At 41.9% G+C, this 16,757-nt stretch overlaps 1 protein-coding gene across 1 annotated transcript; it reads right to left on the bottom strand.

The window, feature by feature from the left end:
- Nucleotides 1-384: 384 nt before the first annotated feature.
- rgra (retinal G protein coupled receptor a) lies at nt 385-14,948 on the bottom strand. Its single transcript, XM_034185459.1, has 7 exons — nt 14,510-14,948; nt 14,123-14,279; nt 9,885-10,006; nt 8,960-9,113; nt 8,736-8,853; nt 4,662-4,775; nt 385-792 (listed from the first exon to the last, which is right to left on the bottom strand). Exons 1-7 carry the CDS (start codon nt 14,586-14,588, stop codon nt 649-651), a joined length of 888 nt encoding a protein of 295 aa, XP_034041350.1. The 5' UTR covers nt 14,589-14,948; the 3' UTR covers nt 385-648.
- Between the last annotated feature and the right edge of the window lie 1,809 nt (nt 14,949-16,757).

Genomic DNA, 16,757 nt, shown 5'->3' with positions numbered 1-16,757 from the left:
AAACTTTTGAGCACAACTGTATATGTGTGTGTGTGTGTGTGTGTGTATATATATATATATATATATATATATACATAACAACCAACCAAATAAACAATCAAATTGTGTTTTTGTTGATTTTTGCACATAAAGGGATTACTGACAGGAGAAACAACTGCTTTGTTGTTGTTGTGGGCGGAATACTTATTAGCTGGTTTATTTTAGGTTTTAGTCATTGCTTAGATCAACCATACGTAATGCATGTTTTAAGAAAATGTAGCAGTTCAAGTTTTCTTTGACTGACTCTATTATGCTTCTGTATGCTGAAAACAAATATTACATTAAATTCCTCAAATTCGATGACTGTGATCTAAAAACAACAACAACAAAACCCCCCAACAAAAATCAAGTTTTTACAGAATTGGCCACATTTACTGTACAAGGAAAGATACAAGAAAAGTCTTTGTTTCAAGTAAATTCAGTGTTTTTTCACAATGACCACAAACAGTTACAGTTCACAAAATCCTTGCATGTGATGCACAACCCATGACACGTGCTGCAAGGGACAAAGGCTACAACACATGCACCGTATCAAACAGAAAAACAAAAAACAAATCCCTGTGAGAAACCACAAGGACTGCAAGTGGGTGCAATTATTACAAGCTTAATTTATTTGGATTTGTTCTCAGTCTGAGGCGCAGCAATCTTTTCCCCTGTAAGTAACTGCCAGATACCTCCTCTGTAGTTCTCATTTCCCAATGCATAAAGGAAAACATTGAAAGTCGGTGAGGTTTTTGCCAGGATCGGAGGAATCTGTAAGAAGACATGAAAGTAAAGAAGGTTATGAAGAGCCATGTAAACCTTTAAGAAATGCACTGCCTCAAATCTGCGTATTTTACAAAATCAATTTCTTGTATCACAATTTTTAACAGGCCAATCACAGCTGTGATACAATTCAGGGCTGATAGTTTTTAATATGAGCAAAGTGCTGCAGAAGCGGCACGAGTTCGCTCCTGGTACAGGAAGTGCCAAAGAGGAAGTGCCAAATTTTGAAACAGGTGCACTGTGAAACAGGAAATGTCAAATGTTGAACACTTCTTGGATTGACAATAGGGGAGCTCTAGTGGGATCTTGCGGGAATTCATTGGCAAATTGACACTGAAATGTCAACTGTGGAACACTTCCTGGAGCTACAGCAGAGGATATTAACCTGTTTTTTATTATGTTGTTTTTGCGTTGGTATCTTTATCTTCTGCAAGGTTTTTGTGTAACTTTTTGTTTGTCTCAATTTTCTGAATAGAGGAGATTTTGCGCAAATTCAGTGCACAGTCAACACTAAAACAGGAAATGCTAAATGTTGGGTCGACACTGAATCCGGGAACGCTAAAGTGAGAGTCAGCGCCCACCTTGACAGCACATGAGGTCAATCAGTGACTATTTAGTGTGTAAATTGCATGAAGTTTTTTTAGCCATGCTAATGCTCCCCTGAAGCATTTACTGAAAATAAAGTGCGAAAGACCTAAATGAGATGGTGAGGACTTTCTAGGCATGTGAGGCACAAATAAAAAAAATGATTAAAAAGGCGGGGTGTTAAGAGAGCCATAGTTGTGGGGATGAACATTTTTAGCCATGCTAATGCTCCCCAGCAGCATGTACTGAAGAAAAGTCTGAAGGACCTAAATTACATGGTGAGATGCTGAAGAGCTTCACTGGTTCATGTCCGTGACATATACATATTATGGAATGATTCAGTTTGGTGTGATATAATCTCATCTGATACATTTTGTTTTTGTTTAATGTACACATTTTCCCATGAATGATTAGAGTAATCCAAAAGCAGTTTTGTTTACCTTCAAATACACATTATATATATATATATATATATATATATATATATATATATAAAAAACCAAGGACATTGTTCAAGTCTTTACTAACTGTGCTGTAACTTGTTGTTGCTGCCTCTGCTCAGCTTTTGTTCACCACTGGGGGGCAGCACCATATACTGTAGCCTAGCAGAAAGTGCAGCATAAAAGAAACCCAGAAGAAGCGGTTTTGAGCTTGTTAGAACAGCATAAATTTGTATGTGCTGAGAATCAGCTGCATATTTTGATGTTTGGTTGTTTCTTTAACAAGCACTTAAATGGACTTTTCATTCTTAATCCACATGGAGCATTAGTGATCTTTGATAGGCTATTACAATCAGGCCAACAACCAGCTCATGGTACATTTTCATTGACCCAGATGTCATATCGCTTACTTTAAAACCGATTTCCAACGCCTGTTGGTGAATTGTTGCACCCCTTAGGGCTCCTTCACACATAGCACGGATAAGTAGGAATCAGGGCGAATCACGGTGAAACATGCCCGAAAACATCGAGTCGATGTCGGGAGGGACACACGGTCGGGAAGGCGTGAATGATCCTGCTGTGATGGTTTTGTGCACACGCACGTGCATGCACGAAACTGTCACAGCGGGAACACATTGTGAGCAGCTTGAACGTGTGGAACCACGTCACGCTGCTAATGTGGAGAAAAAATAAAAATAAAAACAGGCTGAAATGTGGAACCACAATGCGCCGCTGATGTGAAACAAAAAATAAAAGCTATACACCATTAAAAAAAACACAACAATGTCCAATATTTAATCCTACTACAATCACCGGACACTGATAGATGAGATACTGGTGTATAATTGGTGAAAATCACTGGGTTGATATATATAATAAATAAAAGGGGACCCAATACAGAACCCTGTGGTTAAATAAATGCAAGGATTCGAACCAGCAATTTACAAAAGCTCTGAGTACTGCGCTAACATCACTGTCTTACAACAGGAGCGTAAAATGCCTAAAATCAACAAGGAGATAAACATAAAAAAAAAAAATAAAAAAAAGAGAAATTAAATGATGTCGACGAAGAGGAAGTTTTCGTCGTCTTTAATTACAGCAAAAAAAAAAAACAAACAAACAAAAAAAAAAACACCGTAATAACTGACAAAACAGCTGACAGGACATGCGTGTCCTGTCATACAGACATGACATTCAGATCGCCTGCTGCGTGACCACATGATCTGATGGTCCGTTACAACTGGGACAGCCTGTCAATGTGCACGCCGTGCACTCGCTGCAGCCCTTTGCAAAAGTGATATATGTTTTTATGTGTGTCCACATGAGGACAGCAAGCAGATACACATGCGTCACAGTGGACAGTTGTAAGGCCATGTCCATCAAAACACGGTACGTGTTCCCCAGTCATGACATCCAGAACTGGAGATCTCAACAGCTGCTGCTGTTGGTGGCCACGCCCCCGTCCGTTCAGTGCAAAGACCAATGTGTCACTCTGTTTCTGTGCTATGTGATCATTTTTTAAGTTATTTTGTTATGTAATTGTGTATGTAGTTATTGTAGTACTTATTTATATACCTGTTCTGGCGGTGGTCTCTGTGTTTTTAAATGTGATATGTCGTGTGCAGTGAGCTGTTATTTGCAGGTGTCAGTGAGTCTCTGGCTGGCGATCAGCTGGGAGATGGCTCACCGTGCTGTGTGCTCTCAGACGTGGATGACCGCTCCCCATCTGTACATACATGTCAGCATTCATTGCAAGTGTGTCCCCCCCCGGTCTGGCATGTCACATGTGTTGCGGAGGGGAGGGGCACGCAAAACACACGCACGCTACATGTGTTGTGGGGGGGTGCGCAACACATGTGAGATACACATGCATGCCACATGTGTTGCTTTGCAACGCCACAGTCGTGGGGGCACTTAGAAAAATTACATCCAGCATGAAAGTGGTCGTCTGCACTATTTTCGTGCTAACAGCGCAAATGGCACCACATTTCTAAGTGTCCAGCGAGCTGTGTTGTATGTTTATGTGTGTCACCTGGAATTTGGCGGACACCTGCCGCGATAGGGATCGAATAGGCTCTCACAGGGCACTCTCTGTCTTTCGGCCGCTGATGTACACAAATAGTTGTATCGACAGGTGTACGAGGCATTAAGAGCCAGCTCCGATTTTTCACGAATGGCATGCAATTCCTCCTTCGTGCGCTATTCGGCTTCAATCATGTTATGTGTGAAGGGGCCTAAAAATTTATATAGACATTAAAGTGCAAACTTTGGCAACAGGCTTGGCAGAAAGGGTTCCTGCTTCATTTGCATGCATATAAATATGCATAGGTCATGAATTTTTCAGTGAGGATGCATGAAAAGTGTATATTCAGGACATTTAGTGAAGACCTACAGCATAGACCACCAAAAACCTGATCTAAAGTGCAGTGTGTTTGTAGTATTTAACAGCACAATATCAGGTGTTCATGACATTCTCTAAGTGGGTTCACAATGCATGTTTATCATGCTTGCTGGCAACAATTTCTGCCATGAACTTTAACATACTGTATATTGTTGCCACATACATGTGTGTCATCACACATTTATGTTAAGCATGCACACGGCTCTTAAAGGCAATGGCAAGCTCATGTAATTCATGTTATATCCAAAACAGTCATAATTAATTGACTAATACTACCACCATTGCTCTCAGATTACATGGGTTTTAAATAGCAAAGTGGAGTTGGGTGCACCTCAAATTCTATGCACTTTTCTTATCTCGTCAAGATAGGGCCCTCAATATCCAACGTGTGATGTAAGCAGGTTATACGAGTGGCAATGCAACATCCTTACCATCCTGAGTTGTGGAGAGACCAGGGTGGCGTTCTCCACAGCAGCATAGAACGCCAGGATGCCATAGGGGCCCCAACAGAAGAGCAGCACCTTCAGTGGAGTGCTGGCATTGAACTACAGACCGGTGAGGTTCAGAGAAGTAAAGGGGATTAAAAACAGACAGGCTGGATTATAGCAAGACATATTTGTTACCAGTCAAACTGCAGGAGACAAAAACATCCTGTGTCACAAGAATGAGATAATGTGTGAGAAAAACTAATTACTGCTGGCCGCTAGAAAACAGGAGGCAGTGTGTGCTTAATAAGTAGGGAATTTAATCGGTCATCAACTGAAACGCCAATTACAGAGAGTTTGTTTACAATGTTCAGACAAGTGGGAACTTTGAGCCCTGTGTTTGACATACCAGGCAGCACGTGACCACAATCTATTTGATGATTAACTCAGTTGTTACTGGAGAAATGGCTGTCAGCTGTTGTGCTCCTGATACATTTGCACATACAGTACTTATCTCTCACAAAGTGACATGACTCGGAGTAATGAGGTCATGCTGCTTTAGTGGAGGAACTGGGTTGATCCTCTGACAATCTCCAGTCCATTCAGAGTTGCTTTGTTTAGTTTTATACAGTAGTTCATCTTCGTCCTGCAGCTGTGTCCGATGTATGTCACAGTATGTCACAGTTCGCTTACTCTAAACAAAGGCCTGTGAGGACGTGAGTGCTTATGCTGGAAGGTTTAAAATAGATCTCATTATGAGGAGAATTTCTCCTATTCTTTTAAATTTTGATGTCATTTTAAGAAAATACTGTAAACAGCACCCAAAAGCTTGAGGGATGTTTTAATATTTTGGCTATTACACTTTTTTTTATGAATAATAATGATGATCTATAACAAACAAACAAACAAAAAAAAAAAACAGATGGAAGACAAACTAGCTAGAGGTGACCTCCACATCAGGGACATCATGAGGACTGCTTTCTTCCATCTACAAAATATAGAGAAGATTCGTCCCATCCTGTTTATGGCTGATGCTGAGACCCTAATTCATGCGTTTTGTTTCTTCTAGATTGGTTTATTGCAGTGTCCTATTTTCTGGTTTACCGCAGTCTTGCATTAGGGGTCTCCAACTGGTTCAAAACGCTGCTGCCAGACTTTTAACATGAAGCAGAAAGTTTGACCACATTACACCCATTCTGGCGTCTCATCACTGGCTGCCTGTCTCTGTGAGAGTGAGAGAAATTTTAAGGTTCTGTTACTAACCTATAAAATTGTTCATGGAGTGGCACCTCCCTACCTGGCTAACTTAGTAAAACCCTACGTTCCGGCCTGGGCCTTGCACTCGCAGGATGCAGGAATGTTTTGTGTTCCTAGGGTGAATAATAAGTCTGCGGGGCAAAGAGCTTCTGGTGTCTATAAGGCAGTCAGATTCTGTGGACATTTTTAAAGCCAGATTGAAGATGCATTTATTCTCCCGCTAATTTAGTTAGCATATTTGTAATTATGCTTTTTATTGCTGTTATTATCCTTTTTATTTCTTTTAATGTTTATTATTTCTGTTATTTGTGTTTTTAATTGTACTTTTTAATCTTTTAATTCATTTTGACTTGTTTTTGGGTTGTTTTATGTGAAGTGCCTTGGAGTCATGATGTCGTGAGTTGGCGCTCTACAAATTGAATAAATTGAAAATGAGGTGTACTCAGTAGTGTTGTGTATTAAAGGTCATACAGTTTTTTCCTAAAGCCAGACAATCCTCTAAAGCCATATGTTGAGACAGATGATTTGAATTCATGAGCATGTGGACTTGACCGGGGCGGGGGGGGGTTCCTTTACTTTTTATGTTCTTGACTTCTTTAGTTTCTAGCCACTGTTCTTTTGTTTTCATACTTTAGCCACTTTTGAGTTCTGCTTTCGTTTCTAGTTCACTCTTTATTTATGGTCTATGTTGGATCATTACCCACGCTTGTTCCTGAGGACTTTGATGTCTTCATACTCTCTGATCTGTCCTTTTGTGTGTTTGTAGGCGTGGTCCATGTCACAGCTGTTTCACATTGTAATCACACACCTGTTACGTGTTGGCCCGTTATGTGCCTCTATTTAGGCTTGTTGCAGTTCTGCCTTCTTTTCTAGATCATTCTTGGGTTTGCCTTGTCAATGTTTAGCATGTGTTGCTGGCTGTCATTCATTATCTTTATCTTCCCTCTGTGCATCCATCTAACTCCTCTCTGTAAAACCTGAGGTTTTGGACTGCACCCTTGGGAAATAAACTGACTTATTGCATTACTGTTTTGGTTTATGTCTGCATTCTGTGTTCAATCCAATGAATCATAACAAACTAATGATAAAACTAACTAAATATAAACCATATTACAGAACAGAAAGGTACAACTAACTGAATACACATGAAATGAAAATAGGGACAACTCGATCAACTGTATAAACTGACAAAATCTAAAGTTAATCAACAGGTAAATAATTGTCCAAATAAATGATGCAGTAAGGAATTTATCAATCAAACATACTGCACATATCACAAGATCTTAGAAATATGAGGGGTGATGGAAAGGTTTTGAGCCTGACCCAGGAAAAGTGGGGTGTGGTTCTCCATGTTTTGCATTCTCAGAAAACAACATTTCTCAAGAATGTGTGAGATTTTGACTCACAATGTTGACTCACATCCTCAAACTTTTTCAGTCACCCCTCATAGAAATGGCCTCAGGATATATTAATCCTGTGTGAAGACATGCATCACTGATATCTTGTGGAAACTTTACCTAAATTCTGGGTCTCTTAGTGAAGTTTAGGGCTAGTGGCCGGTGATCACCTTAGTATTTCTCTGTTTTTCTTGTTGTTTAATGCTGGCAAATTATACAGTATTTTTTGTCTTTCTGATGCCTGATTCTGTTGTTTCTCTCTGTTTAATGTGCAGCTCCATCCAGAGATGGGAGTTGTATTCTTGTTGGCGATCCTCCTGTCCTGTGCGCCAATAGCATTTCTTGTATATTCGTCCATGAATTGTTCTGTGAATTGTTCTGTAATTTATGTTTGTAGCATGGCCCAAGCAGAGGGTCACCCCTTTGAGTCTGGTCTGCTTGAGGTTTCTTCCTCAGAGGGAATTTTTCCTTACCACTGTTGCTCTGGGGGTTGGTAAGGTTAGACCTTACCTGTGTGAAGTGCTTTGAGGCAACTCTGTTGTGATTTGGTGCTATATAAATGAAAATAAATTGAAATTGAAAAGGACTTTCTATCACTTATATCAAGTATGAATGCACGTAAAGGCTCGTTTGAGAGACAGTCACGTTGTACAGGTTTCACATTCACAGATGAGTTTTACTTCTGTAGAATTTATCCATCAATTTGTTCATACACACACACACACACACACACACACACACACACACACACACACACACACACACACACACACACACCACACACACACACACACACACACACACACACACACACTATGGCTAAAGTCTCTGAAATTGTGAGATTAAGTTCATGTCAGCTCGGCGATCCCCACAAAGTGCAAAAGCCTAGTATTTTCTTTGTCTTTTCATTTCTTGAGGAGTGACAGGCATATATTGAGTAGCCACTCCCATCGCTGTCATTTATATTGTGCTTTTTTGTCATTTATGTTGCACTTTTTTTTATCCCGTCATAATAAATATTTCATTACTTCACCTCCCCATGTAAAACTAATCTCATTTGAAAAAAAAAAAAACAGTAATATTTCAGTGACATACTCCATAACTGTGGTGTGTGGGAAAGCAATCGCTCTCAAAACAAAAGTTATGTTGTGGTGACTTAGACATACTTGGTTCCCGAATGTATAGTGCAGAGTGAGCGCAGGCCATCAGGGGAATGGGGACAATCATGGTCCTAGTCAACAAGGCTAATGATGTGAGTACATCCAAAATCCACATAGGAAGGAACGTTGTAACAACTGAACTGAACCACAGGCCTTCTTTGTGTGAGGTCAGAGCGCTAACTACTGAGCTGTTAAATGTTAGTAACTGATGCCTAATAACTCCTTTGTGTACTTTATTTTGTTAGTGGATGCAGTTGGTTACTAACCCTAGTGTTGCCAGTCTTTTTGAATTTCTGTGCAATGGCCCGGTAAGCAGACATGACCACAAACACCTGGATGCCCATGTTGAAGATGGACAAGGGAACCAAGTAGGATACATAGTTTCTGTGGGGAGATGAGAACACAACATTGTAAAGCTCTCTCTATAGAGAACATAGAACACAGTTTCATGATCTTACACACAAACTATGTATCTCTGTGTATGTCCAACCTGTCTCCTTTACTGTAATCCAGAGTGCAGCAGGTCCTGAGTGGCTCATAGTCATATTCTCCCCACCCAATGAGGGGCATAGCTGCCCAGAAGGTACAGAATATCCAAATAAATACAGCCAGACTGATGGCAGTACTCCACTGCAGTTTTGTTCCTGATAAAAAAGAAGGTTGAGATATGCATCATCTCAAACTCTCACAGCCATCAAAATACATATATGGCTTTTACAGTGCATGATTTCTCAAGATGGTAAATTTTAAACAATTGCCGAAGCTCTAAATGGATTTCCTTGAGCAAGTACTCACAATGCCCCGGTTCCGGTTTGTTAAACAGGGCTCTATTTTAACACATTTTTTTTTTAGTTCAGTTTTTCACTTAAGACAAACATGTTGATAACTGGTCGAGCATCGAGTTGTAACGCTAACACCATCACTGGCTTAGTAGTTGTCAAATGTAAGACTTTGGGTCAAGCTCGAAACCTCACAGTAAGCCATTTTCTAATCAGTCATTAAAAAGTTTCTTTATTCAGTGAAGTAAACATGAACACATGTACCTTTCCTCTCCATGCCACAATTACTTCTACTATTACTATGCAGTGATGAAAAGAAGAGGTTTACGTTGACATTTTTAGCTTGTTCCATAGACTTCTATCTGTATAGCTATTTAGCCCACGGCGGTGTTCACAATGGAACTCAACACTGGACCGGTTAGCAACGTTTTTGTCTCTTGAAAAGTGAAGTTTAACCCAAAAACATCTACAAATACAAGATCCCACTGAAGTTGATAGCAACAAATATTTTTCTGCTGACTTAACAGTGAGACAAAAACAAAAATCTGCCTGATGTAGTGTGAGTGAACCTGTGAGCCATTGTGTAGGAAACCAGTGAGAGCATTCGTGACAGCATCAGTTGTTTCTGTAACCTACTGGTGCAGTAGTGGTGGTATCGATCCCATGCAACAGCAGCAATGAAGTGGATGCTGGCAAGTGCTGTCAGGAAGCCCTGGAAACCGTGAGTCTGGCATCCTTCAGAGCCATAGGGCCAGTACCTATAAACAGGTACGGGGTCATAAGTCAGTTTGAGAAGTCATTTCTTTTTAATGTCTGCTTGGTGATGAGAACCTCTAAAATTGGGTGAGGTGTATGACACCTGGCAGCAGCAGATCTTTGGGAGGTTGTCTACTTGGGTAGTTTCCAGTTGGGACCCAAAGCAGATGCATTATGTGACAGAAGCAGCAACACATGTATGCAATCCTGACTATAGCTCACCTGTTGTAATTGTCTCAACTGTACAATAACTCTGGGCAAAAAACAGCACTGTTTTAACATTTGTAACCTTTGAACTCTTTTTGACCTGTGGTTGTTTTGATCAATTTCCATCTAAGTAATGTATCCAAATATAAAGTCATGGTTTTTACTCCTTAATCCTCTGGGGCCAACAGCGTTGTATACGACGGCTAAGACCAAGCTTTACTAAATTATAAATAACTTTTGAATGATATGATATAGAAAATTACTTTTTTTTGCTGAAAAGTTAACTCCGCGGACTTTCGAGCCAGCCATCGGCCATCTTTGTACTCCTCATAGAAGCTGTGTGATGACGTGCGCAATGTGAGTGTCCAATCGGAATTGGTTCACTGTCACATGGTTTTCCAAAATACAATCGTAGGGCAGATTTACCTCACATGAAAAGCCAAAGATCATTTTCAGGAGTGATATGTTACTAGTTGGCCCGTTTGAATAGCCCCCTGGGTGCTCCAATGAGTACATACTATTAGTACATACTCAGTGCGCCCTGCGCCATTACGCACAGCGATCAGTGAAAGCAGGAGCACACGGAGAGCCTCTGACAATCTCACGTGCTCAAACAAAGAGTGTGTAACAATCAGGATTGATCCACTAGTTTGCATGTGAATGTTACTGGATAACTCTGTTGGTTTCTCTGCGTAAAGCACTGTTTAAGTATTCAAGGATTCAAGCATTTATTGTCATTGCCACAAAGAACAACGAAATTACATCTGGAGCATCCACATACATAGTTAAAAAGAGCAACCAGTGCAATAAATAACCCCCTAAATACCCAATGTAACATTTATAACATCTGTACAGTGACATTTGACAGCAATATAAAAACAAGATATTGAAAAAATGCATTAAGAGTAAGAACAGACCAAATAAATAAATATAAAAACTGTGACACTGTGCAGCAATGCAGAAACCAGTTCAATACTTTTAATTGATGGCTATAATCCACGGAAGGAGGGCCATAGGGGGAAGAGGGCAATTTCCAAATAAACAAATAAAGAAATAATAACAATGTACAACAATGCAAAACCAGTTCAGTGCTACTACAATTGATTAAGAACTCAATGCAATTGATATAGTTATAGTCCATGGGAGGGAGGCAGAGAGGGGGGGAGGGCAGAGTTCAGTAAACTGACAGCTTGAGGATACCATGTCAATGGACAACAAAACGCATACACCATTTTGTATATATTGTTCAAAATATGCATTTGTGTTTACTGTTTGAACCTTTTTGTTGTACAGTCTTTCACACAAGACCTCAAATTACCTTTATAAAGTGTCAAAACAGTTGTTTATTATAGTTTGCTGTGTGCTTTGAATAAATGTGTGTGAAAAATTATTTTTAGCTTTATTTTTTCCTTGCCTATTTTTGATAGTAAACCTTTATTACACTTATAAAACACAACAAAAACATATATATTCTGAAAGTACAGGTTGTCCTGAAAAAAAGAGACATAAAACTTGATTGTGGGATCCAGGGAGAGCTGTTAACAGCAATAATAAAACATTTATGCCAGGCGAGTGAACTGTCCAAAAAATGCCCTCGGACCCCAGAGGGTTAATCTCAGATAAACGTGTGAAAAATCTTTGATTTTTTTGTGTGTGTGTGTTTTTATTTTAAATGAATTTGCTGTAAGTGGAGACATTTGCTGGTTCAACAATAGTGATTAAAACAATTAAATATTTAGACAGAGAACATTATTTTAAGGTATACTAATTCCCCCAAATGGTTATTTTGGCAAGACAACAAGCCAATGCACGGTGTCCGGTGTTCAAGAGGCAGACACACAATATGTGAGTTTCAACCACAGAAGAACCAAGAAGTAAGTCCTATGTGAGTGTTGGGAGTTATGTAAGGAAAGGCAGACTTAGTATAATCGTGAATCAAATCCAGGTCTGATCTGGCACATCATAAGTACACCAGATAGAACAGAATTTGTCCTCATTACATCCTTGGTGCAGGTAATGTTTTCATAAGACATTTGTCTGTCTTTTGTTTGTTTGTCTTTTAGCACAGTAACTCAAAAACTACTGAACGGATTTCAATAAAATATAGTAAGCAACACTGCGTTGAGGACTGGCAAACTGGAGTGGTGGTCCTCATATTTAAAAAAGGGGATCACAGAGTGTGTGCCGACTAAAGGGACATCACACTACTCAGCCTCCCTGGTAAAGTCTACTCCAGTGTGCTGGAAAGGAGGGTTCAGCCGATAGTCGAACCGTTGATTGAAAAGGAACAATGTGGGTTCCGTCCTGCCCGTGGAACAACCGACCGGCACTTAACTCTCACAAGGGTCATGGAGGGTGCCTGGGAGTATGCCCATCCAGTCTAAATGTGTTTTGTGGACTTGCAGAAGGTGTGATTGGGTACCACAAGAGATATTGTGGAAGGTGCTGCGGGAGTATAGAGTGAGGGGGTCCCTTCTCAAGGCCATCCAGTCTTTGTACTCACAAAATGAGAGCTGTGTTTGGGTTCTCAGCAGGAAGTCGGACTCGCTTCCGGTGGGCATTGGCCTCTGCCAGGGCTGCGCCTTATCACCAATCCTGTTTCTGATATTCATGGACAGGGTAATGAGGCATAGTCGGGCTGAGGAGGGATTCCAGTTTGGTTGGTTCAGGGTCTCATCACTGCTTTTTGCAGATGATGTGGTCCTGCTGGCTTCATTGGCTGGTGACCTCCAACACTCACTGGTTCGGTTTGCAGCTGAGAGTGAAGTGGCTGGGATGAGGATCAGCACCTCTAAATCTGAGGCCATGGTTCTCAGCAGGAAACCGATGGATTGCCTACTCCGGGTAGGGAATGCGGTCTTGCCCCAGGTGAAGGAGTTCAAGTACCTTGGGGTCTTGTTCACGAGTGAGGGGACAATGGAGTGTGAGACTGGCTGGAGAATCAGCGAAGATGGGCGGTATTGCATTTGCGCTATACTGCTGTGCCGAAAAGGGAGCTGAGCCAAAAGGTGAAGCTCTTGATCTACTGGTGAATCTCCATTCCTACTCTCATCTATGGTCATGACCGAAAGAACTAGAGCGCGGGTACATGCGGGCAAAAAAGGTTTCCTTAGGAAAGTGGTTGGTGTCTCCCTTAGAGATAAAGCTTTGTCATCCATGAGGAGCTCAGAGTAGAGCCACTGCTCCTTCACGTTGAAGGAGCCACCTGGGGAGGTTCAGGCATCTGGTAAAGATGCCTCCTGAGTGCCTCCCTAGGGAGGTGTTCCAGGCACATCCAGCTGGGAGGAGACCCCAGGGGAAGACCCAGGACTACTAGGTGGAGAGATTATATCTCCACACTGGCCTGGAAATGCCTCGTGATCCCCCAGTCAGAGGTGGTCAATGTGGCTCGGGAAACGGAAGTTTGGGGTCCACTGCTGGAGCTGTTGCCCCCACGATCTGATCCCGGATAAGCAGTTGAAGATGTATGTGTATAATTCACCATTTAAGCACAAATGCAGAGCAGCTTTAAACTTGCCAAGGGACCTCAACCTCACTTCATCAGGGAGTGAGTTCCAAAGTGCAACACATCGTCATCGATTGGTGAAAAAACGTGATCTACTATTAGTGGAAGAATACTGGTGTAAAATTATGACACTATGACCTGAAGTTATTGAATGTAATAGCAGTTTGAAAAGATCAAGAGGCTGACTGACTGACTGACTCACTCACTCCCTCACCCACTCATCTACATTTTTGCGTGCAAGTCCTCACTGTTCATGGTGCAAGAAATAAGCTGCATTAAAAACTACCTGTACTTGCCAATAATTTAATACTGCGTCCATTTGGTCTTTCTTTTTTTATGTTGTTATTGCAGCAACACGTGGTTAAGGAGTGGCAGTTGGTTATGAAATGACGGTTACACCACTCACCTCAGAAAACTGGAAAAACCAGCCACAGTGGCGTTGACGGAAATGCCTATATCAGCCAGCGCTAAACTGCACACCAGGAAATTACTGGGTGTCCTCAGCTCTCTCACTTTGAAGAAAGCCACCACCGTCACCGCATTTAAGAAGAAACCCAGCAGACCTGTGTCAGGGAGTGAAGCAAACCAGCAAAAACGCCAGTGAGGACCGAATGGATGCAAACCAGTGCGCAAAAATGCGCCAAAAAAACATAAGGATGAAGAAACTGAAAAATCCATTTTGATATATCAATGGATTATGTTTTTTGGCGGGATAAATGATGAGTTTTCCCGCGCGCGATGCCCGGTGGTGTCACATGTTAATTGCGCACTACTGCGCGCTAAAATCACTCACCTTCCACCATCAGGCATGACCCCAAAGAGAACACATCCAGCTCGGAGAAGCCCTCATCCAGCGGGGAAGAGGACACCATCGTGAAGACGATTTGACGCAACAAAGTGTGGCTGTTTCCAGACTTTTCCACTCGCTGCTCCGCGCGTTTGCGATGCGCCTCCTCGGCGCCCCTAAAAGAAGCCCGCTTTTAAAGGGCGCATTTCACCTTATTATGTAAAGACCCCCTCTGTGTGTGTGTGTGTGTGTGTGTGTGTCGCCCCAATCCGCAGAGGAATGTCTTAATGAACAAAACCTCACAAAGCGTTAACGCGTGTTTGTCCTGCAGCAACAGAAAAGCCGCCAGTTACACAACGACAACAAAAAGCTTTTGTGTCTGAGGATGTTGCTGTCAAACGCAACGCCCTTCTGGTGCAGCAACATGTGTCTGCAGAGCCGCAGGTCATGGAAAAATGGTAACCCTCAGGTTGCAGACTTTATACTAAAGCAACAGTGTGGAGGATTTACTGACATCTAGTGGTCGATGTACAGATTGCATCATGCCATCACTGGTCATGAGGTTGTTTCTCTTCACATTTTTGCACAAACCATTGATTGTGCTTCTTTTTCTTTAGTTTTTATTCTCCACTATGGAAATTAGTACACTCAACAAACTTTTTCCACATACACAATATCACCATTTCCCTCAAATATTGTTCACAAACCAGTCTAAATCTGTGATAGTGAGCACTTCTCCTTTGCTGAGATAATCCATCCCACCTCACAGGTGTGCTATATCAAGATGCTGATTAGACACCATGATTAGTGCACAGGTGTGCCTTAGACTGTCCACAATAAAAGGCCACTCTGAAAGGTGCAGTTTTGTTTTATTGGGGGGGATACCAGTCAGTATCTGGTGTGACCACCATTTGCCTCATGCAGTGCAACACACCTCCTTCGCATAGAGTTGATCAGGTTGTCAATTGTGGCCTGTGGAATGTTGGTCCACTCCTCTTCAATGGCTGTGCGAAGTTGATGGATATTGGCAGGAACTGGTACATGCTGTCATATACGCCGGTCCAGAGCATCCCAAACATGTTCAATGGGTGACATGTCCGGTGAGTATGAAGCCATGCAAGAACTGGGACATTTTCAGCTTCCAAGAATTGTGTACAGATCCTTGCAACATGGGGCCGTGCATTATCCTGCTGCAACATGAGGTGATGTTCTTGGATGTATGGCACAACAATGGGCCTCAGGATCTCGTCACGGTATCTCTGTGCATTCAAAATGCCATCAATAAAATGCACCTGTGTTCTTCGTCCATAACAGACGCCTGCCCATACCATAACCCCACCGCCACCATGGGCCACTAGATCCCCAACATTGACATCAGAAAACCGCTTACCCACACGATGCCACACACGCTGTCTGCCATCTGCCCTGAACAGTGTGAACCAGGATTCATCCATGAAGAGAACACCTCTCCAACGTGCCAAACGCCAGCGAATGTGAGCATTTGCCCACTCAAGTCGGTTACGACGACGAACTGGAGTCAGGTCGAGACCCCGATGAGGACGACGAGCATGCAGATGAGCTTCCCTGAGACGGTTTCTGACAGTTTGTGTAGAAATTCTTTGGTTATGCAAACCGATTGTTTCAGCAGCTGTCCGAGTGGCTGTCTCAGACGATCTTGTAGGTGAACATGCTGGATGTGGAGGTCCTGGGCTGGTGTGGTTACACGTGGTCTGCGGTTGTGAGGCTGGTTGGATGTACTGCCAAATTCTCTGAAACGCCTTTGGAGATGGCTTATGGTAGAGAAATGAACATTCAATACACGAGCAACAGCTCTGGTTGACATTCCTGCTGTCAGCATGCCAATTGCACGCTCCCTCAAATCTTGCGACATCTGTGGCATTGTGCTGTGTGATAAAACTGCACCTTTCAGAGTGGCCTTTTATTGTGGACAGTCTAAGGCACACCTGTGTACTAATCATGGTGTCTAATCAGCATCTTGATATGGCACACCTGTGAGGTGGGATGGATTATCTCAGCAAAGGAGAAGTGCTCACTATCACAGATTTAGACTGGTTTGTGAACAATATTTGAGGGAAATGGTGATATTGTGTATGTGGAAAAAGTTTTAGATCTTTGAGTTCATCTCATACAAAATGGGAGCAAAACCAAAAGTGTTGCGTTTATATTTTTGTTGAGTGTATTTCACGTTTGCAAGAAGCTCAACAGATATTTGATGTTATTTTAATTCTGTTGG

The sequence above is a fragment of the Thalassophryne amazonica genome, chromosome 13, assembly GCF_902500255.1.
Source record: "Thalassophryne amazonica chromosome 13, fThaAma1.1, whole genome shotgun sequence".
Lineage (NCBI taxonomy): Eukaryota > Metazoa > Chordata > Actinopteri > Batrachoidiformes > Batrachoididae > Thalassophryne > Thalassophryne amazonica.
This window is presented reverse-complemented; position numbering and strand designations above follow the sequence as displayed.

Coding starts and splice junctions, on each gene's coding strand:
- rgra (XM_034185459.1), bottom strand. CDS start 14,588: ATGGTGTCCTCTTCCCCGCTGGATGAGGGCTTCTCCGAGCTGGATGTG. Junction 14,280..14,509: donor GTCATGCCTGATGGTGGAAG/GTGAGTGATTTT, acceptor TCCCTGACACAG/GTCTGCTGGGTTTCTTCTTA. Junction 4,776..8,735: donor AAAAGACTGGCAACACTAGG/GTTAGTAACCAA, acceptor ACCGGTCTGTAG/TTCAATGCCAGCACTCCACT.